Source organism: Oncorhynchus mykiss, chromosome 11, assembly GCF_013265735.2.
Source record: "Oncorhynchus mykiss isolate Arlee chromosome 11, USDA_OmykA_1.1, whole genome shotgun sequence".
In the NCBI taxonomy this organism is placed as follows: domain Eukaryota; kingdom Metazoa; phylum Chordata; class Actinopteri; order Salmoniformes; family Salmonidae; genus Oncorhynchus; species Oncorhynchus mykiss.
In genome coordinates this window covers 72,561,586-72,584,787 of record NC_048575.1, presented here as the reverse complement: position 1 = coordinate 72,584,787, position 23,202 = coordinate 72,561,586, and the positions used below count along the sequence as shown (strand labels likewise).

The window sequence follows — 23,202 nt, the reverse complement described above, 5'->3', positions numbered from 1 at the left end:
CCCCACACATACAATTACATTGTGTTCAGACAGTATTCATACCCCTTGACTTATACCACATTTAGTTGTTACAGTCTGAATTCAAAATGGATTAAATATTTTTTTTTCTCACCCTTTCTACACACAATACCCAATAATGACAAGGTGAAAATATGTTTTTAGACATTTTTGCAAATTTATTGAGAATGAAATACATAAATATCTCATACATTTTTTTACCGAATACAACAATGCAGTTAAAAAAAAACAAGTGTTAAGTAAAAAATAGATAAGTAAAAAATAATATATATATAATATATAATCAGTAATAACGGAAACCGGAAACCGTTATTACGTTTACATCCAGAGCGATTTACAGGAGCAATTAGGATGAAGTTCCTTGCTCAAGGGCACACCGATTTTTCACTAAGTCATCTCAGGGATTCAAACCAGCGACCTTTCAGTTACTGGCACTACACTATTCAATGCAAAATTTTGGGAACAATTTGGGGACAAATCTAAAATTCTACAACTACAGTCTATCCTATTGGGATCGTTGAGACTGTCAATATACATTACCCTGGGATAAATATGTTACATTTATGGACCTACACCTATAAAGAATAGGTTTTAGGCTGTAAGAACAGTCATTTGTCAAATCATACAAGGTAACTTTGTGTTCCAATTTGCAAGAGGAACAGTAGCCTAGCCTTAGTATAGGGTGCGCGAGAAGACATACTGTCTGTAGCGCCGTCTCCGCCCACTATACTGCACGATGGTGATATATATCCCTATATCGATGGTTCTATGTTCATTCTAACGCATTACTTTAGAACCGTTTCAATTGGATGCTTCTGTATTTTTCCGCGGATGGTGATATCATACAGAATATCAGCCACGCTTGCCACTGAATTACAGCTTGTCCTATTTAGCCATCTAACCACAAGGCAGTGGCAGAAAACAGTCGTCTCGTTCAGAGAAAGAGCGAGAGAGAGAGAGCTGTGAAATGGGCATATAAACCTGTATCAAGCATATTATCTAAATTGACATTTAAATACATCGGAATGGCTTGTAATCCATGACCAAAAATCCACCCCACTAAACAGTAATTTAATTACCGGTATCGTAATTTGACCGTAATTAAAACCTCGAGCCTGTGGAGATGGGATTCCTCCACCAGCTACATCTTCTGTTGTGGAAGAATGTGTCTTTGAAGAGAAGAGGACCGGTAAGGAAACATTTTCTTTTATATTATTAGATAACAATTACAATATAGGGGTGCTTAGAAATATGGGACATTAGCTTAAATAGGCTACTGGTTGTGCGCTTGGAAAACATCCCCGAATGTCAGTGCGTGATCAGACGGGCGTCGGTCTACAGAATTCGGTTGCTGCTACTGCATTGCCTTTATTTGAGGCTGGCATGATATTCACTGGGCACACACTGGTTGAATCAACGTTGCTTCCACCAACGTGAAATAGACATTGAATTGACATCTGTGCCCAGTGTTGTGCCTTCATCAGTTCCCAGACATTTCAGTTCAAGAAATGTCATGTTTTTTTGTGAAATATTGTAGACTAATTTGCGCTGCCATAGTTTCCAAGGTGTTTGGATGTGTTATACCACCAGGTTTACTAGACGTGTATTCACAGAAAACCGAACAGGTTGTTGTGTGCATAAACTCCTCATAACCTCTCATGCTTATCAGAACATCATGCAAAGCGCTAGAGAAGATGATGTAAACACACATTAATGCCAATTTTTAATTGCGTCTCATTATGGTGCTGTCAGAATATGTGAGGTGCATTCGGAAATTATAACTGATTCAATTCAAATAACAAAATAGTATTACTATCAAAAGGTGCATAAGTGTAGCCTACGTAATTGCTTATTCATCTATCTACTGCATGTATGTGGGTCTTTTGGTTATGCACCTGCCTCACATGTAGCCTAGGCTACCTGACAGACAATGACAGGAAGGACACTGAGAATGTGGCCCGCTGGTGCTCAAAGTCTTTAAAATAAACATTATGTTCAGTTTTTACCATCCAATATATATATATATATATATATATATATATATATATATATATATATATATATATATATATATATATACCAAAGTAGTAGAGATATATATATATAAAATCTGTAGATACATTTGGGAGGGGCATTTTCACAGAGGGGGCAGGTACCCTGGCACCTGTAGACCTCTATCTGTGCGTTGGCCTGCAAAGAAGATGATCTGAGGTCCTCTACAAGGACACCAGAGATAATGGACCAGAATCTCAGATATTCAGGGCTCTGACACATTTTTATGTAATGTCTGTATTACACTCTTATACACTCTGGATCGAACCAAAAATAGTTATATTTCTTTCTTCATACATGGCACCCTTAAAGGTTCTATATACAACCCTTTTTTAGGGTTATGTGTTCAGAAGCCCAGTGGCTCTTCTTCACCAAAACAACATTGGTTTCATATAGAACCCTTGGGTTTCATATAGGGTTCTATATGGAACCAATTTCAGTTCTAAATAGAACCTTAAGGGGTGTCATATATGAAGAAAGCACCCTTTTTTTGGTAGAACCATTTTTGGTTGTATCCAGAACCTTTGTTTCTAAGACTGTATGTCAAACCTTGACTAGTGAGGTCATGTGTGGTGGATTAGACTCTACTACTTTGGTATAATGGTGGACATGTATGGTGGATTAGACTCTACTACTTTGGTATAGTGGTGGACATGTGTGGTGGATTAGACTATACTGCTTTGGTATAGTGGTGGACATGTGTGGTGGATTAGACTCTACTACTTTGGTATAGTGGTGGACATGTGTGGTGGATTAGACTCTACTACTTTGGCATAGTGGTGGACATGTATGGTGGATTAGACTCTACTACTTTGGTATAGTGGTGGACATGTGTGGTGGATTAGACTCTACTACTTTGGTATAGTGGTGGACATGTATGGTGGATTAGACTCTACTGCTTTGGTATAGTGGTGGACATGTATGGTGGATTAGACTCTACTACTTTGGTATAGTGGTGGACATGTATGGTGGATTAGACTCTACTACTTTGGCATAGTGGTGGACATGTATGGTGGATTAGACTCTACTACTTTGGTATAGTGGTGGACATGTATGGTGGATTAGACTACTACTTTGGTATAGTGGTGGACATGTGTGGTGGATTAGACTATACTACTTTGGTATAGTGGTGGACATGTATGGTGGATTAGACTCTACTACTTTGGTATAATGGTGGAGAGGTATGGTGGATTAGACTCTACTACTTTGGTATAGTGGTGGACATGTATGGTGGATTAGACTATACTACTTTGGCATAGTGGTGGACATGTATGGTGGATTAGACTCTACTACTTTAGTATAGTGGTGGAAATGTATGGTGGATTAGACTCTACTACTTTGGTATAATGGTGGACATGTATGGTGGATTAGACTCTACTACTTTGGTATAGTGGTGGACATGTATGGTGGATTAGACTCTACTACTTTAGTATAGTGGTGGACATGTATGGTGGATTAGACTCTACTACTTTGGCATAGTGGTGGACATGTATGGTGGATTAGACTCTACTACTTTGGCATAGTGGTGGACATGTATGGTGGATTAGACTCTACTACTTTGGCATAGTGGTGGACATGTATGGTGGATTAGACTCTACTACTTTGGTATAGTGGTGGACATGTGTGGTGGATTAGACTCTACTACTTTGGTATAGTGGTGGACATGTATGGTGGATTAGACTCTACTACTTTGGCATAGTGGTGGACATGTATGGTGGATTAGACTCTACTACTTTGGTATAGTGGTGGACATGTATGGTGGATTAGACTCTACTACTTTAGTATAGTGGTGGAAATGTATGGTGGATTAGACTCTACTACTTTGGTATAGTGGTGGACATGTATGGTGGATTAGACTCTACTACTTTGGTATAGTGGTGGACATGTATGGTGGATTAGACTCTACTACTTTGGTATAGTGGTGGACATGTATGGTGGATTAGACTCTACTACTTTGGTATAGTGGTGGACATGTATGGTGGATTAGACTCTACTACTTTGGTATAGTGGTGGAAATGTATGGTGGATTAGACTCTACTACTTTGGTATAGTGGTGGACATGTATGGTGGATTAGACTCTACTACTTTGGCATAGTGGTTGGACATGTATGGTGGATTAGACTCTACTACTTTGGTATAGTGGTGGACATGTATGGTGGATTAGACTCTACTACTTTGGTATAGTGGTGGACATCAGCAACATGGACATGTGTTACACGATGTTACAATTTATGTCAGATTAGTAACACAGCAACATTTAGGCTCCTGGGAGGCCCTGTCCAATAATATCATTCTTCTGCACCACAGATCTATTTAGCCAGAATAGGTAGTCCTGCTAACAGATGTGTATGTGACCAATAACATTTGATTAGATTTGATTTGTTTTCCAGGGAGTCCTGGGATCCACAAAAACAACAAAAACATACCATTATTGACTAAAAAACACCGGATTACACCATAGCATTTTATCAGACAATGGTTTTCATGTGGGATCGGGGCCAGAAGATTCCTCATAATGGATGGTGCCTTTGACAAACTCGGTCCTGCCCCCCCCCCCCCCCCACACACACATTTTTTCGCCCTAGCACTACACAGCTGATTCAAATAATCAAAGGTTGATGACGAGTTGGTTATTGGTTATTAGTGCTAGGGCCAAACCCAGAACGTGCCCTCAGTGGGGGCCAGAGGACCGCGTTTAGGAAACCATGATCTAGACTATAGACAGCACCTGACAAACTTTTGATTTTGGAGTAAACTACCTCTTTAGTGGACAGTGTAAAGTACCTACTTTAAAGCCTAATGACCCAAAGTGCTATTTTTATCATCAATAAATAGTGCCTGTTTATAGTAGCGTAGTCTGCAGAGAACACTATCTATTTCCATTTTACAGCCTTTCCATTTACAGCAGTTGGGGATTTTGCCTAAAGATCTTTATAGGACATATACACCCTGTTCCATTAGGTTCAGACTTCTTTTCTACAGGCAATGTAGAGCGCTGTCCACACTGGTTACCTTGATCCTAAAGATGCTTCGTTTTGTCCGTCATCCATCATGATGTCGCCGCCCTTCACTTGTTGTGTGCTATATTTAGCTATGGGTCCCCTTCAGATAGTACATGCAGGATCTGTCCCAAATGGCATACTATTCTGTTTATAGTGCACTATTTTTTGACCCTATTCCCTATACTATAAATGTTGTGCACTACAATAGGGAATAGAATGCCATTTAGGACACAGTCTTAGTGAAGACTTCAGATAGGTTTCCTGTAGTACACTAGGGTTGCCTCAGAGTAATAATAGTATCAGTTACGTCATCCTGTACGTTTATTATCATGTAGTCAATCTGGACCTGCTGGGGCTGAGGAAGATGCAGGTTTATTATCATGTAGTCAATCTGGACCTGGTGGGGCTGAGGAAGATGTAGGTTTATTATCATGTAGTCCATCTGGACCTGCTGGGGCTGAGGAAGATGTAGGTTTGTTATCATGTAGTCCATCTGGACCTGCTGGGGCTGAGGAAGATGTAGGTTTATTATCATGTAGTCCATCTGGACCTGCTGGGGCTGAGGAAGATGTAGGTTTATTATCATGTAGTCCATCTGGACCTGCTGGGGCTGAGGAAGATGTAGGTTTATTATCATGTAGTCCATCTGGACCTGCTGGGGCTGAGGAAGATGTAGGTTTATTATCATGCAGTCCATCTGGACCTGCTGGGGCTGTGGAAGATGTAGGTTTATTATCATGTAGTCTAAGGAATATGTCTATAGCATTAGCCAAGTGGATTGATTGGTGGGTTCTTGGAACAGGCTAGTCAGCAGTAGTCTGGAGCAGGGGCATGGTCTCTATCTTAATTACTGAGTCCTATTGTAAATCCTTTGGCTTTGACCCAAATAACTCCCTATTCCCATGGCCCATAAGGAATAGGATGCAATTTGGGAGTGTCGACTCTGTCAGTGCAAAATGTGTGTGAGAACATTTAATGATTTACTCCCTTTTACTGTGTTTTCAAAAGTACCTGAAAGGTCTTTATTTACATAGCAACCAACTGACGCCACTGTGAAGTCCATGGTTCATTGTTTTGTTTGCTATCTGCCTGACAGCCATCATAGTGCAAGCCAGAAAAAATGTGTGCTTATTTCCTAGGCAAAACAATGTGTGTAGAGGCGTAATGCAATTACCACAACATGACTTCATCCCTTTGTTGTACATACAGTACAGGAAGGTCAAATGTCTGTAGTGTCAACCTTTTAACTCCTCTTCCTGCCTGTCAATCATTCCTCCTGTCTGTCAACTCCTGCATTGATCTCTGAGGTGGAAAGCAGACACATGTTTATGTTAGTCCTCAGAGAGAGAGAGAGTGAATAAGGGGGAGAGAGAGATAGAAAGGGAGAAATGAAGTGAACAGAAAGGGAGAGATAACGGAAAGGGAGAGAGAACAGAAAGTGAGGGAGAGAGAGAGAGAACAGAAAGAAATAGAAAGAGAGAGAGAAGGAAAGAAAGAGAGTAAGAGATAAAGCGAAGTGTGGTCAAAGTCGAAAGAGTGTGAGGGAGAGAGAGAGTGAGGGTAGTCAAAGCCAAGTGAGAGTGAGGGGGAGGGAGAGAGAGAGGGTGGGTGGGTGGTCAAAGCTAAGAGAGAGAGAGAGAGAAAGTGGGTCAAAGCCGAGAGAGAGTGAGAGAGAGAGGGTGGGTGGTCAAAGCCAAGAGAGAGGGATGATGGTCAAAGCTGAGAGAGAGAGAGAGAGAGACACTGTATATATATATATAATATGACATTTGTAATGTCTTTACTGTTTTGAAACCTCTGTATGTGTAATGTTTACTGTTAATTTTTGTTGTTTTTCACTTTATATATTCACTTTGTATGTTGTCTACCTCACTTGCTTTGGCAATGTTAACACATGTTTCCCATGCCAATAAAGCCCTTGAATTGAATTGAATTGAGAAAGAGCGAGAGAGAGAGAGGATGGTCAAAGCCGAGAGAGAGAGAGAGAGAGAGAGAGAGAGGGAGAGAGAGAGAGAGAGAAAATAATAAATAGGATAAAGCCCCTTGAATTGAATTTAATTGAGAGAGAGAGGGTGGTCAAAGCCAAGAGAGAGAGAGAGAGAGAGAGGGTGGTCAAAGCCGAGAGAGAGAGAGAGAGAGGGTGGTCAAAGCCGAGAGAGAGAGACGGTGGTCAAAGCCAAGAGAGTGAGAGAGAGGGTGGTCAAAGCCGAGAGAGAGAGAGAGAGGGTGGTCAAAGCCGAGAGAGAGAGAGAGAGAGAGTGGTCAAAGCCGAGAGAGAGAGAGAGAGACAGTGGTCAAAGCCGAGAGAGAGAGAGAGAGAGAGAGAGCGAGAGAGAGAGAGAGAGAGAGAGAAAGAGGGTGGTTAAAGCGAATAGGGAGATGCTGGTCATATCCGAGAGATGGAAAGGGTGTTCAAAGTGGAGCTTGAGAGAGAGGATGGACAAAGCCAAGAGAAAGAGGGTGAGGGTGTTCAAAGCCAGGAGAGAGAGAGGGTGCTCAAAACCAAGAGAAAGAGGGTGAGGGTGTTCAAAGCCAGGAGAGAAAGAGAGGGTGCTCAAAACCAAGAGAAAGAGGGTGAGGGTGTTCAAAGCCAAGAGAGAGAAAGAGGGGGTGGTCAAAGCTAAGAGGGAAAGGATGGTCAAAGCCGAGAGAGAGAGGGTGACAAAGACATAAAGTCGGAGAGAGGATTGTCAAAGCCAAGAGACAGAGAGAGAGGGTGGCCGAGAGAGAGAGTGAGAGAGACAGCGAGAGAGGGTGGTCAAAGCCGAGAGAGAGAGAGAGAGAGAGAGAGAGAGAGAGAGAGAGGATGACAAAAGCTAAGAGAGAGAGTGAGTAAGGGTGAAAGAGAGTGAGACTTAGAGTGAGAGAGGGTGGTCAAAGCTAAGAGAGAGAGGGGGTCAACGACGAGAGAGAGAGAGAGAGAAAGAGGGTGGGTAAAGCGAATAGGGAGATGCTGGTCATACCCGAGAGATGGAAAGGGTGTTCAAAGTGGAGCGAGAGAGAGAGGATGGTCAAAGCCAAGAGAAAGATGGTGAGGGTGTTCAAAGCTGAGAGAGAGAGGTTGCTCAAACCGAGAGAAAGAGGGTGAGGGTGTTCAAAGCCAAGAGACAGAGAGAGAGGGTGGCTGAGAGAGAGAGAGAGAGAGAGAGAGAGGGTTGTCAAAGCCAAGAGAAAGAGGGTGAGGGTGTTCAAAGCCAGGAGAGAGAGAGGGTGCTCAAAACCGAGAGAAAGAGGGTGAGGGTGTTCAAAGCCAAGAGACAGAGAGAGAGGGTGGCCGAGAGGGAGAGAGAGAGCAAGAGAGGGTGGTCAAAGCCGAGAGAGAGTGAGAGAGAGAGAGAGAGAGAGAGAGAGAGAGAGAGAGAGAGAGAGAGGGTGGTCAAAGCCAAGAGAAAGAGGGTGCTCAAAACCAGGAGAAAGAGGGTGAGGGTGTTCAATGCCAGGAGAGAAAGAGAGGGTGCTCAAAACCAAGAGAAAGAGGGTGAGGGTGTTCAAAGCCAAGAGAGAGAGAGGGGGTGGTCAAAGCTAAGAGGGAAAGGATGGTCAAAGCCGAGAGAGAGAGGGTGAGAGAGACATAAAGTCGGAGAGTGGATTGTCAAAGCCAAGAGAGAGAGGGGGTTGTCAAAGCCAAGAGACAGAGAGAGAGGGTGGCCTAGAGAGAGAGGGAGAGAGACAGCGAGAGAGGGTGGTCGAGAGAGAGAGGGAGAGAGACAGAGAGAGAGGGTGGTCAAAGCCGAGAGAGTTGTCAAAGCCGAGAGAGAGGGTGGTCAAAGCTTAGAGAGAAAACCTCTTAAACCACCACCCTGCCTGGTACAGCAGCACCAGCTCTCCTACCTCACCACCCTGCCTGGTACAGCAGCATCAGCTCTCCTACCTCACCACCCTGCCTGGTACAGCAGCACCAGCTCTCCTACCTCCACACCCTGCCTGGTACAGCAGCACCAGCTCTCCTACCTCCCCACCCTGCCTGGTACAGCAGCACCAACACTGATGACCTAGTTATCCCAGGCAGGCAGGCACTCAGCATCCCTGAATGATTGGCCGCACTGAGGCAGGCAGAGCTGGCTAGGTATCTATGGATACAACAGAGAGAGTGAGGGGAGAGGGAAATAGAGAGAAATAAAGAGTGGGGAAGGAAAGGGGGAGCGAGAGTAAGAGAAAGAGGGAGAGCTAAAGTGAGAGGGGAAGAGAAAGAGAGGGAGGAGAGAGAGGGGGGGTAGAGAGAGGGAGAGGGTTGTCTCCAACCAAGGAGGGCCTACAGCAGCACCTAGATCTTCTGCACAGATTATGTCAGACCTGGGCCCTAACAGACCTGGGCCCTGACAGACCTGGGCACTGACAGACCTGGGCCCTGACAGTAAATCTCAGTAAAACAAAAGTAATGATGTTCCAAAAAAGGTTCAGTTGCCAGGACCACAAATACAAATTCCATCTAGACACCGTTGCCCTATATCAGTGGTTCCCAAACTTTTTATAGTCCCGTACCTCTTCAAACATTCAACCTCCAGCGCACTCTCAAATGTTTTATGTCTAGCACCATATTAATGTCTAGCACCAGGGTCAGTGCACTCTCAAATGTTTTTTGACATCATTGTAAGCCTGTCACACACACACTATACAATACATTTATTAAACATAATAATGAGTGTGAGTTTTTGTCACAACCCGACTCGTGGGAAGTGGCTCTTATAGGACCAGGGCACAAATAATAATATAATAATAATCATCTTTACTTAGCCATCTTACATTTGAAACTTTATTTGTTAATCTAAAAATGGTGAATAACCACAGGTTAATGAGAAGGGTGTGCTTGAAAGGATGCACATAACTCTGCAATGTTGGCTTGTATTGGAGAGAGTCTCAGTCTTAAATCATTTTCCACACACAGTCTGTGCCTGTATTTAGTTTTCATGCTAGTGAGGGCCGAGAATCACCTCTCACATAGGTGCGTGGTTGCAAAGGGCATCAGTGTCTTAACAGTGCGATTTGCCAAGGCCGGATTCTCTGGCAGTGGCTTCTGTTTAAATTCAATTTTCACAGAACCTCTTGTTGCAATTTTGATGAGACTCTCTTGTTCTGATATCGGTAAGTGGACTGGAGGCAGGGCATGAAAGGGATAATGAATCCAGTTGTTTGTGTCATCCATTTCGGGAAAGTACCTGCGTAATTGCGCACCCAGCTCACTGCTTTTCTATATCACATTTGACATTGTCCGTAAGCTTGAGTTAATTTGCACACAAAACAATCATACAATGATGGAAAGACCTGTGTGTTGTCCTTGTTAATGCAGACAGAGAAGAGCTCCAACTTCTTAATCATACCCTCAATTTTGTCCCGCACATTGTATATAGTTGTGGAGAGTCCCTGTAATCCTAGACTCAGATCATTCAGGCGAGAAAAAACATCTCCCAGACAGGCCAGTCATGTGAGAAACTCGTCATCATGCAAGCGGTCAGACAAGTGAAAATTATGGTCAGTAAAGAAAACCTTAAGCTCGTCTCTCAATTTAAAAAACGTGTGAATACTTTGCACCTTGATAACCAGCGCACTTCTGTATGTTGTAAAAGCGTTACATGGTCACTGCCCATATCATTACATAATGCAGAAATGCACCATCAGTACAGACACCAACACATCCATCAGTACAGACACCAACACATCTTGATCACCAAAGTCAATTTGATGTCACAAAGCTGTCCAGTACTTTAAAAATATCCTCTCCTGTTGTCCTGGTGTCCTGGTTTCCAATGGTTTGCAGAAGAGGATGTCTTCCTTAATTGATCCCCCATAAATGTAACGGACATATACCAGGATCTGTGCCAGTCCCGCCACCTCTGTTGACTCATCCAGCTGTAACACACATATACCAGGATCTGTGCCAGGCCCGCCACCTCTGTTGACTCATCCAGGTGTAACACACATATACCAGGAGCTGTGCCAGGCCCGCCACCTCTGTTGACTCATCCAGCTGTAACAGACATATACCAGGAGCTGTGCCAGGCCTGTTGACTCATCCAGCTATAACAGACATATACCAGGAGCTGTGCCAGGCCTGTTGACTCATCCAGCTGTAACACACATATACCAGGGGCTGTGCCAGGCCCTCCATGTCTGTTGACCTATCCAGCTATAACACACATATACCAGGAACTGTGCCAGGCCCACCACATCTGTTGACTCATCCAGCTATAACAGACATATAACAGGAGCTGTGCCAGGCCCTCCACGTCTGTTGACCTATCCAGCTGTAACACACATATACCAGGAACTGTGCCAGGCCCACCACATCTGTTGACTCATCCAGCTATAACAGACATATACCAGGAGCTGTGCCAGGCCTGTTGACTCATCCAGCTGTAACACACATATACCAGGGGCTGTGCCAGGCCCTCCACGTCTGTTGACCTATCCAGCTGTAACACACATATACCAGGAACTGTGCCAGGCCCACCACATCTGTTGACTCATCCAGCTATAACAGACATATACCAGGAGCTGTGCCAGGCCCTCCACGTCTGTTGACCTATCCAGCTGTAACACACATATACCAGGAACTGTGCCAGGCCCACCACATCTGTTGACTCATCCAGCTATAACATACATATACCAGGAGCTGTGCCAGGCCTGTTGACTCATCCAGCTGTAACACACATATACCAGGAGCTGTGCCAGGCCCTCCACGTCTGTTGACCTATCCAGCTGTAACACACATATACCAGGAACTGTGCCAGGCCCACCACATCTGTTGACTCATCCAGCTATAACACACATATACCAGGAGCTGTGCCAGGCCCTCCACGTCTGTTGACCTATCCAGCTGTAACACACATATACCAGGAACTGTGCCAGGCCCACCACATCTGTTGACTCATCCAGCTATAACACACATATACCAGGAGCTGTGCCAGGCCCACCACGTCTGTTGACTCATCCAGCTGTAACAGACATATACCAGGAGCTGTGTCAGGCCCACCACATCTGTTGACTCATCCAGCTGTAACACACATATACCAGGAGCTGTGCCAGGCCCTCCACGTCTGTTGACTCATCCAGCTGTAACGGACATATACCAGGAGCTGTGCCAGGCCCTGTTGACTCATCCAGCTGTAACAGACATATACCAGGAGCTGTGCCAGGCCCTCCACGTCTGTTGACTCATCCAGCTGTAACACACATATACCAGGATCTGTGCCAGGCCCTCCACGTCTGTTGACTCATCCAGCTGTAACGGATATATACCAGGAGCTGTGCCAGGCCCTCCACGTCTGTTGACTCATCCAGCTGTAACAGACATATACCAGGAGCTGTGCCAGGCCTGTTGACTCATCCAGCTGTAACGGACATATACCAGGAGCTGTGCCAGGTCCTCCACGTCTGTTGAGTCATCCAGCTATAACAGACATATACCAGGAGCTGTGTCAGGTCCTCCACGTCTGTTGACTCATCCAGCTGTAACAGACATATACCAGGAGCTGTGCCAGGCCCTCCACGCCTGTTGACTCATCCAGCTATAACAGACATATACCAGGAGCTGTGTCAGGTCCTCCACGTCTGTTGACTCATCCACCTGTAACAGACATATACCAGGAGCTGTGTCAGGCCCACCACGTCTGTTGACTCATCCAGCTGTAACACATAGAATTCACTGGCTTGTATGCGAAGCAGTAATTATTTCAAAACATCTCCTGCCATGTCACTGATGTGTCGTGAAACAGTGTTGTTTGATGAAGTAATTGTCTGTATAGTTTTTTTGTCCTGTTCCCCCAGCATTGTCCCGGTCATAGCCGTGGCAGCAGGAAGAAGGAAGTCCTCTACAATAGAATAGGGCTTGCCTGTCCTAGCCACTAGGTAGCTCATCATACAAGACGCTTCTAGCACCTTCTTATTAATGTTGCTTTTATTCATGTCTTACTTCTCAAAAGTCGTCTTAATTCTCGTGGTTTATTTTTCAAATGGGCATGTTATGTTTCTAAATGTCCGTGCAAGAGTGAAGGTTTCATTGAGTTGTGAGATAGTACTGTTGCACATCTAACACACTGTGGCTGAGGAAAGGCACTACTCCCAATATAAGTGAACCCCAAATCAATGTAGTTCTCATCATATTTGCGCCTCTTCGATGATCCAATGACCCTGTCTGTTGTTTGGTGCTTTCCTGGGTAAGGGGTCAGTAGCTCTTCAGCTGTATCAGATTCACAACTGTCAGTGTCCATGTTAGCTGGGCTAACAACAAATGTGGAATTACTGATGCTAGCATTGGATGTGCTCGTTGAAGGAGAACAACTTGTGTCGTCGACAGGTGTAGGTATAGTACTGCTGGTAGTAGCAGTACTACCAGTAGAGCTGGTATGTGTCTCTATGGACGCAGGCCTTACTTTATAAATAATTTATACATTTTGGACAAACGGAATGAGCAGCAGCTACGTTTGGAATTCCCGCGAGAGAGTAACGGTTAATGTGATTGGATGTTAATTATTTGACTAGGCTACCTGTATTTGACACTGTGTTTTTATTTCACTGAACACTAGATGGTTTCATTTTTCAGATGTTTTTAGCAGTGAAACGAGGCTACTCAAGTGAGAAAAGAACCTCACCCAAATGTATAGCCCCATTGGAAAATATAGATGGACTGTTTGAAAATTCACAAAATGGGACAAACACGAAATTGATACCTTGCATGCAGAATTCTGCAAAAAGATCCTTTGTGTACAACGTAGAACACCAAATAACGCATGCAGAGAAGAATTAGGCCGATACCCGCTAATTATCAAAATCCAGAAAAGTGACGTTAATAAGTTCTACAACCACCTAAAAGGAAGCGCTTCCCAAACCTTCCATAACAAAGCCATCACCTACAGAGAGGTTAATCTGGATAAGAGTCCCCAAAGAAAGCTGGTCCTGTTCACAAACACAAACAGACCCCACAGAGCCCCAGGACAGCAACATAACCAGACCCAATTAAATCACGAGAAAACAAAAAGATTGTTACTTGTCACATTGTAAAGAATTAACAAAAAAACTCAGCATCTGGAATGCTATTGGGCCCTAAACAGAGAGTACACTGTGTCAGAATACATGACTACTGTGACTGACCCAAACTTAAGGAAAGCTTTGTACAGACTCAGTGAGTATAGCCTTGCTATTGAGAAAGGCCACTGTAGGCAGACCTGGCTCTCAAGAGAAGACAGGCTATGGAAAGGGAAATAGGGGATACCTAGTCAGTTGTACATCTGAATGCATTCAACTGAAATGTGTCTTCCACATTTAACCCAGCCCCTCTGAATCAGAGAGGTGCTGGGTGCTGCCATGTGCACACTGCCCACAAAATGAGGTGGAAACTGAGCTGCACTTCCTAACCTCCTGCCAAATGTATGACCATATTCCAGACACATATTTCTCTCAGATTACACACGTCCACAAAGAATTAGAAAACAAATGCAATTTTGATAAACTCCCATATCTACTGGGTGAAATTCCAGTGTGCCATCACAGCAGCAAGATTTGTGACCTGTTGCTACAAGAAAAGGGCAACAAGAAAATGTCCCTTTTGTACTTGAACTATTTGTGTAATGTCTTTATTATTTTATAACTTCTGTGAGTGTAATGTTTACTGTTAATTTTTATTGTTTATTTCACTTTTGTTTATTATCTAGTTCACTTGCTTTGGCAATGTTAACATTGTTTCCCATGCGAATAAAGCCCTTAAATTGAAAATAATTTGAATTAAGAGGGAGGGAGGGGCAAAGACAGGGAGTGAGAGGGGTAGAGGGAGGGGGGAGAGAGAGGGGTGCGTTTGGAGACTAAGGAAGAGAACGAGGAAGAGAACCACCCGACAGATAAGAGAGCACGCAACAACTACAGAGGAGAAAGTTAACTGGCTGGCCAATGAATTATAAATGCTATCTGTAAACTCTAATGGACTAGCACTGCAGCAGCTCATAGAGGCTGTGGATGTTAGACATGGGCTATCTCTGTATGCTGATCTCACAGCAGGGACTCAGACAGGAGAGAGAGAGATGGAAGTTGGTTTGGAGGACCAGTACTGTACGTTCCTGATGTGTACTGCTGCAATCCATTATCTAGTCTCTCTCAAAAGACTTGCACGCAGATACAGCAGCTCTGATGAGAGATGAACATTATCCCTCACCACCATTATCCCTCATCACCATTATCCCTCACCACCATATCCCTCATCACCATTATCCCTCACCACCATATCCCTCACCACCATATCCCTCATCACCATTATCCATCACCACCATATCCCTCATCACCATTATCCCTCACCACCATTATCCCTCACCACCATATCCCTCATCGCCATTATCCCTCACCACCATATCCCTCATCACCATTATCCCTCACCACCATTATCCCTCACCACCATATCCCTCATCGCCATTATCTCTCACCACCATATCCCTCATCACCATTATCCCTCGCCACCATATCCCTTACCACCATTATCCCTCACCACCATATCCCTCATCACCATTATCCCTCATCACCATATCCCTCATCACCATTATCCCTCACCAGATAGTGTGAGCTCATGAATGATGTCCATGAGTCCTGACTAGAGCTTTCAGAATGATTTGGCCCAACCTGAAGTGGCTGTAAGGTATACATACGTCTGTCTGTCTGTCTGTCTGTCTGTATGTATGTATTGTATTTCAGCCACTGAAAAAAAATATCTCATCAATGTCATTCAAGTGAAATGACAAATTCTTAAATGCTTTTACACGCTCCATTTGTTTTGATTTACTGCATCTTTAAAAATAAAAAAATCAAATAGAAACAGTTGAAATATAGAAGTATTGAATTAGGACTATTTCAGAATATATTCAACAAGTCAGAAGAGAACACCTGCAAGCACTACGATAACTTTTATTCACCAAAGGGGATTTCTACATTCCTGGATGATCCAATTGTTTGAATATCCAATTACTTGAGGATTTTAATTGCCATCTTATTCTAATTGAGATGACTGTGGAATATTACTGTTCAGTGTGTGATTCATTGAATTGTTACTTCAGCCCGAGGCTGTATTTGATGTTTAACTATCTATTTTTTTATGATTTAGAAAAAAAATGAATTGCTTGATAACAGTTGGGACCATATGGTACCTGAGCCTTAGTTGCCATTACAAGGATGACGGCACTTGCTGTAGTCTGTATTGATGCTGTTTGTTACTGTAATTAATATGCTTTATGATGCAGCATGATAAACACACACAGAGACAGCTTTATGGCTGATTGATAACACAACCAGTAAACATGGCATTGCAGTACCTCTTCTAGTGGCTCACACCTGTCCTGGTCCATGCAGTACCTCTTCTAGTGGCTCACACCTGTCCTGGTCCATGCAGTACCTCTTCTAGTGGCTCACACCTGTCCTGGTCCATGCAGTACCTCTTCTAGTGGCTCACACCCTTCCTGGTCCATGCAGGGCCTCTCTAGGACTAGACGTTGGACTATCTCAAGCCTGACACACACTAACATGGTCCATGCAGGGCCTCTCTAGGACTAGACGTTGGACTATCTCAAGCCTGACACACACTAACCTGGTCCATGCAGGGCCTCTCTAGGACTAGACGTTGGACTATCTCAAGCCAAGAGAGAGAGAAATTAGTAGTCATAGTCTTTCTCCTGTTGTAACTGTGCATGTGTGTGTGGGTTTATGCATGGATGTGTATGTGCGTGTGAGTATGTGTGTGCATGCTTTCGTGTGTGTGTGTTGTGTCCCTGTTGTTGTGCATGGCTCCTTCCCCAGTCCTGCTGTGTGAGCCACCTGTTTGCTGTTACAGATCTGTGGGCAGTAAAAATGCTCTCATGCCAACTGAGACCAGCCTTGACAGAGATGGCCTGCGTGCGTGTGTTCGTTTATTGATCATCATCATCACCATCATCAGTATGGTCATCATCATTAAGTGAAAATATCAATATGCTCACATCCACACTACAGAATGTAAACTATAGGCCTGTATCTCTTTCTATTTTTCTGCATCTCTCTCTCATCTCTCTTTTCATGTGTTCTGTCTCTCCCTCCCTCTGCTCTCTCCCTCCCTCTGCTCTCTCCCTTCCTCCTATCACTCCCTCCCTCCCTCCCTCCCTCCCTCCCTCCCTCCCTCCCTCCCTCCCTCCCTCCCTCCCTCCCTCCCTCCCTCCCTCCCTCCCTCCCTCCCTCCCTCCCTCCCTCCTTTCTCTCCCTCCCTCCCTCCCTCCCTCCCTCCCTCCCTCCCTCCCTCCCTCCCTCCCTCACTCCGCTCTCGTTCTCCCTCTCGTTCTCCCTCTCTCTCTCCCCCTCCCTCCCTCCCTCCCTCCCTCCCTCCCTCCCTCCCTCTTCCTCAGCTCTGTTCCCTCAGCTGTAATCAGGGTGTGTTACTGTTTAATTTAATGGAATGAGAAGTGCTTCCTGTCTCTAGCTAATTTAGTCGTCATGTTTAAATCATACCATATTTACAGCTGCTATGGTAGCCAGGATACAATGTTATTTTTGCTCAAATCATTGCAATTTACCTTCATTGACATGTTTCATTTTCACAATTGATATATAAAACAATTATAATGTGAATGGCAACCGTCATCCAGGTCTGTATCCCAATTGGCACCCAATTCCCTACATAATGCATAGGCCCTGGTCAAAGGAAGTGCAAGGAATAGGTTGCCATTTGGGACGCTACCCAGGTTCATCTGCAGGTGCATTGTCTTGGGTCAGGCTGTTAGAATGACGCCACCGGTCAGAAGACGATGCTGCAGTTGGCTTCCCCTGGGTCGTTCTGAAAGGCAGCAATTTATCCTCGAGAGGGGTTTCTGGCCTACATGTTGCCTGTCTGTTAGATGGATACGACTTTGCGTGACTGTAGAAGGCTAGTTTCTTCGTTCTATGTGTCTGCTGTGTGCAACCGTGTCTCTTCTTATGATAGATGGCCCAGCCTGCAGAACATCTTGTTCACTGTCTGTCCGGTAGAAGGAAGCGGAGAGGAGCTTGTTTGCCAATCTAATGTTGTCTTGTCTCTCTTATGGGGAGTGGAGTGAGATAAAGGGCTGAAGAGGAGAGGAGATTGGAGGAAAGGAGTGGAGAGTGGAGGACAGGAGAGGATAAGAGAGAAGAGAAGAGTGGAGGAAAGGAGAGTTGATTTAGGCCAAAGCTGCAGTGCAGTAGAGTAACTACTCATCTCTCTCTCTCTCTCTCTCTCTCTCTTTCTCTCTCTCTCTCTCTCTCACACTTTCTCTCTCTCTCTCTCTCTCTCTCTCTCTCTCTCTCTCTCTCAGACTTTCTCTCTCTCTCTCTCTCTCTCTCTCTCTCTCTCAGACTTTCTCTCTCTCTCTCTCTCCCTCTCTCTCTCTCTCTCTCTCTCTCTCTCTCTCTCTCTCTCTCTCTCTCTCTCTCTCTCTCTCAGACTTTCTCTCTCTCTCTCTCTCTCTCTCTCTCTCTCTCTCTCACACACACTTTATCTCTCTCTCTCTCTCTCTCTCTCTCTCTCTCTCAAATATTACAGAACCTGTGGAGCCGATTGTTAATTTCTACAATGTGTAACACAAGGCAAGCTCCATAATTGAGAATTTCAATAAGCATTTTTCTACGGCTGGCCATGCTTTCCACCTGGCTACTCCTACCCCGGTCAACAGCACTGCACCCCCAACAGCAACTCGCCCAAGCCTTCCCCATTTCTCCTTCTCCCAAATCCATTCAGCTGATGTTCTGAAAGAGCTGCAAAATCTGGACCCCTACAAATCAGCCGGGCTAGACAATCTGGACCCTTTCTTTCTAAAATTATCTGCCGAAATTGTTGCCACCCCTATTACTAGCCTGTTCAAGCTCTCTTTCGTGTCGTCTGAGATTCCCAAAGATTGGAAAGCAGCTGTGGTCATCCCCCTCTTCAAAGGGGGGGACACTCTTGACCCAAACTGCTACAGACCTATATCTATCCTACCATGCCTTTCTAAGGTCTTTGAAAGCCAAGTCAACAAACAGATTACCGACCATTTCGAATCTCACCATACTTTCTCTGCTATGCAATCTGGTTTCAGAGCTGGTCATGGGTGCACCTCAGCACGCTCAACGTCCTAAACGATATCTTAACCGCCATCGATAAGAAACATTACTGTGCAGCCGTATTCATTGATCTGGCCAAGGCTTTGACTCTGTCAATCACCACATCCTCATCGGCAGACTCGACAGCCTTGGTTTCTCTAATGATTGCCTCGCCTGGTTCACCAACTACTTCTCTGATAGAGTTCAGTGTGTCAAATCGGAGGGTCTGCTGTCCGGACCCCTGGCAGTCTCTATGGGGGTGCCACAGGGTTCAATTCTTGGACCGACTCTCTTCTCTGTATACATCAATGAGGTCGCTCTTGCTGCTGGTGAGTCTCTGATCCACCTCTACGCAGACGACACCATTCTGTATACTTCCGGCCCTTCTTTGGACACTGTGTTAACAACCCTCCAGGCAAGCTTCAATGCCATACAACTCTCCTTCCGTGGCCTCCAATTGCTCTTAAATACAAGTAAAACTAAATGCATGCTCTTCAACCGATCACTACCTGCACCTACCCGCCTGTCCAACATCACTACTCTGGACGGCTCTGATTTAGAATACGTGGACAACTACCAATACTTAGGTGTCTGGTTAGACTGTAAACTCTCCTTCCAGACCCATATCAAACATCTCCAATCCAAAGTTAAATCTAGAATTGGCTTCCTATTTCGCAACAAAGCATCCTTCACTCATGCTGCCAAACATACCCTTGTAAAACTGACCATCCTACCAATCCTCGACTTTGGCGATGTCATTTACAAAATAGCCTCCAATACCCTACTCAACAAATTGGATGCAGTCTATCACAGTGCAATCCGTTTTGTCACCAAAGCCCCATATACTACCCACCATTGCGACCTGTACGCTCTCGTTGGCTGGCCCTCGCTTCATACTCGTCGCCAAACCCACTGGCTCCATGTCATCTACAAGACCCTGCTAGGTAAAGTCCCCCCTTATCTCAGCTCGCTGGTCACCATAGCATCTCCCACCTGTAGCACACGCTCCAGCAGGTATATCTCTCTAGTCACCCCCAAAACCAATTATTTCTTTGGCCGCCTCTCCTTCCAGTTCTCTGCTGCCAATGACTGGAACGAACTACAAAAATCTCTGAAACTGGAAACACTTATCTCCCTCACTAGCTTTAAGCACCAACTGTCAGAGCAGCTCACAGATTACTGCACCTGTACATAGCCCACCTATAATTTAGCCCAAACAACTACCTCTTTCCCAACGGTATTTAATTAATTTATTTATTTTGCTCCTTTGCACCCCATTATTTTTATTTCTACTTTGCACATTCTTCCATTGCAAAACTACCATTCCAGTGTTTTACTTGCTATATTGTATTTACTTTGCCACCATGGCCTTTTTTGCCTTTACCTCCCTTCTCACCTCATTTGCTCACATTGTATATAGACTAGTTTATACTGTATTATTGACTGTATGTTTGTTTTACTCCATGTGTAACTCTGTGTCGTTGTATCTGTCGAACTGCTTTGCTTTATCTTGGCCAGGTCGCAATTGTAAATGAGAACTTGTTCTCAACTTGCCTACCTGGTTAAATAAAGGTAAATAAATAGTGCATGTGAAGTCTCATTTACATAAAGAACCTGCAAGAAATGTCACAAATATTTGTCCGCCAACATGGAGAAATCAAAGAAAAAAAATTCGGACCAAATATAACTTTTGATCACAGAATTGGAAGCAAAACAAGCCATACTTTTTGGAGCCCTCAGCAATGGCTTGACAAATAAGAGAAAAAGTATTACTTGGGAGCAGGTTAGAGCTGTGGTAAATTCTGCCTCATCTGAGTGCAGAACAGTTAATGAAATTAAAAAGAAATGGTTTGATTTGAAAACATTTGCACAAAGAAAATGATGATCCACAAAATGGATATAAGTGGAACAAGAGGAGGGCAGAGAGACTCTTCACTGTCTGCTATGGACCAGCATACTGTCTGCTATGGACCAGCATACTGTCTGCTATGGACCAGCACATTGTCTGCTATGGACCAGCATACTGTCTGCTATGGACCAGCACATTGTCTGCTATGGACCAGCATACTGTCTGCTATGGACCAGCACATTGTCTGCTATGGACCAGCACACTGTCTGCTATGGACCAGCATACTGTCTGCTATGGACCAGCACATTGTCTGCTATGGACCGGCATACTGTCTGCTATGGACCAGCATACTGTCTGCTATGGACCAGCATACTGTCTGCTATGGACCAGCACATTGTCTGCTATGGACCAGCATACTGTCTGCTATGGACCAGCACATTGTCTGCTATGGACCAGCATACTGTCTGCTATGGACCAGCACATTGTCTGCTATGGACCGGCATACTGTCTGCTATGGACCAGCACATTGTCTGCTATGGACCAGCATACTGTCTGCTATGGACCAGCACATTGTCTGCTATGGACCAGCACATTGTCTGCTATGGACCAGCACATTGTCTGCTATGGACCAGCATACTGTCTGCTATGGACCAGCACATTGTCTGCTATGGACCAGCATACTGTCTGCTATGGACCAGCACACTGTCTGCTATGGACCAGCACACTGTCTGCTATGGACCAGCCCACTGTCTGCTATGGACCAGCACATTGTCTGCTATGGACCAGCATACTGTCTGCTATGGACCAGCACACTGTCTGCTATAGACCAGCACACTGTCTGCTATGGACCAGCACATTGGCAGCGTAATTGGAGAGACCTGTGTTGGGCCGTGTAAGCACTATATTTGGAGTAGTGAGCCGTTTGAGATGCACCTCTGAATATATTCCACGTTGGCCTTCGAGCTGCAGCAGTGCTGTTTGATAAGCCATGTTAGCCTTTTGGTTGTTGATCTTGCAGTCTTGTGTAAGCAGTGTGGAGTAGGTCCGTGTTCACGGTGTACAACGTGATGCTTATGTAGGTCCTCTTCAAGTTGTTCCGTCTTCTCCACTGCACTGTGCTGCTTGTTGAAGAGGAGTGCTCCGCTCCGGCACTTAGATGAAGGCTGCAACCATTTCCACCTGTGCCAAATGCAGAGGGAGGGAAGGTTGGAGGGAGGGATGGAGGGAGTCAAGGAGGGAGGGAGGCATGGAAGGAGGGAGAGGTGGCGGGAGGGAGGGATGGAGGGGTGAAGAGAGACGGACAGCATGTTAATGATTGATACTGTCACCTTGGATCCTGATTAATAATTTAAACTACCTTGTGTATGTGTGTGTCTGTACATATCTGCGTGAGTGTCTGCGAGAAAGATGTGTGTGTGTATGACCATACTGGGGTGAATGTGAGGACAGTAGAGTGAGTGTCTAAGTACATCTTCTAATATTTGTGCCCAGACTGCTTTTCGGTCTGCTTTGGCGTATATTATACAAAGCTGATTAGTTCATTATTTAGAGTGTATGTATGCTTGAGGACATTTTATTGTGTTTAGGGTGGTCTTATTTCCTGGAGGAAGAGGATAACTGAAGGAGAGTGAGAGTGAGATACATAACGAGAGACGTAGAAAGGAGAGTTAGAGAGAGTTAGAGAGAGAGACGTAAAAGAGGTAGGTAGAGAGAGAGCGAGAGAGAGAGAGAGAGAGAGAGAGAGACGTAAAGAGGTAGGTAGAGAGAGAGAGAGAGAGAGAGAGAGAGAGATACATAAAGAGAGACGTAGAAAGGTAGAGAGAGAGAGAGAGAGACATAAAGAGTTAGGTAGAGAGAGAGAGAGAGAGATTTTTGAACCCAGAGGAAAAACTAAGAATACTCATGGGCGAAGGAGCAATGGCTCCTCTTGCAGCCAAATATGTATTTTCCTGCCATAGCCTGAGGGACACTGAATAATAACATCTGCATAGTAAACAGTAACTTACTTATTATTACTATTATTGTTATTACTATAATTATTAATGTTTACTGTAGACTGTTACCATTTTATTGTTATTATTTTTGTATTTAATTTTGTATTATTATTTACTACCATTTTATATTATTATTTGCTATCATTTATAATTTTGTTACAATGTATATGGTATACATTGTTGCTTTGGCAATATTGACACAATGTTTTTCATGCCAATAAAGCAGCTTGAATTTGAATTTGAATTTGAATTTGAG

The 23,202-nt window shown here is 44.4% G+C and overlaps 1 protein-coding gene across 3 annotated transcripts in view; it reads left to right on the top strand.

Annotated features, from left to right (window-relative positions):
• Window positions 1–726: 726 nt before the first annotated feature.
• The window catches only part of LOC110536359 (ATP-binding cassette sub-family A member 2), a 131,142-nt gene continuing 108,666 nt past the window's right edge, over window positions 727–23,202 (top strand). For 2 of the 3 annotated variants that reach the window (XM_036936262.1, XM_036936261.1), the window contains exon 1: window positions 728–1,207. In XM_036936262.1, coding sequence (XP_036792157.1) covers window positions 1,142–1,207 — 66 coding nt within the window. In that variant the 5' untranslated portion in view covers window positions 728–1,141. Of the gene's footprint in view, window positions 1,208–23,202 lie in introns of all 3 variants that reach the window. The other variant, XM_036936260.1, reaches the window with a different exon arrangement.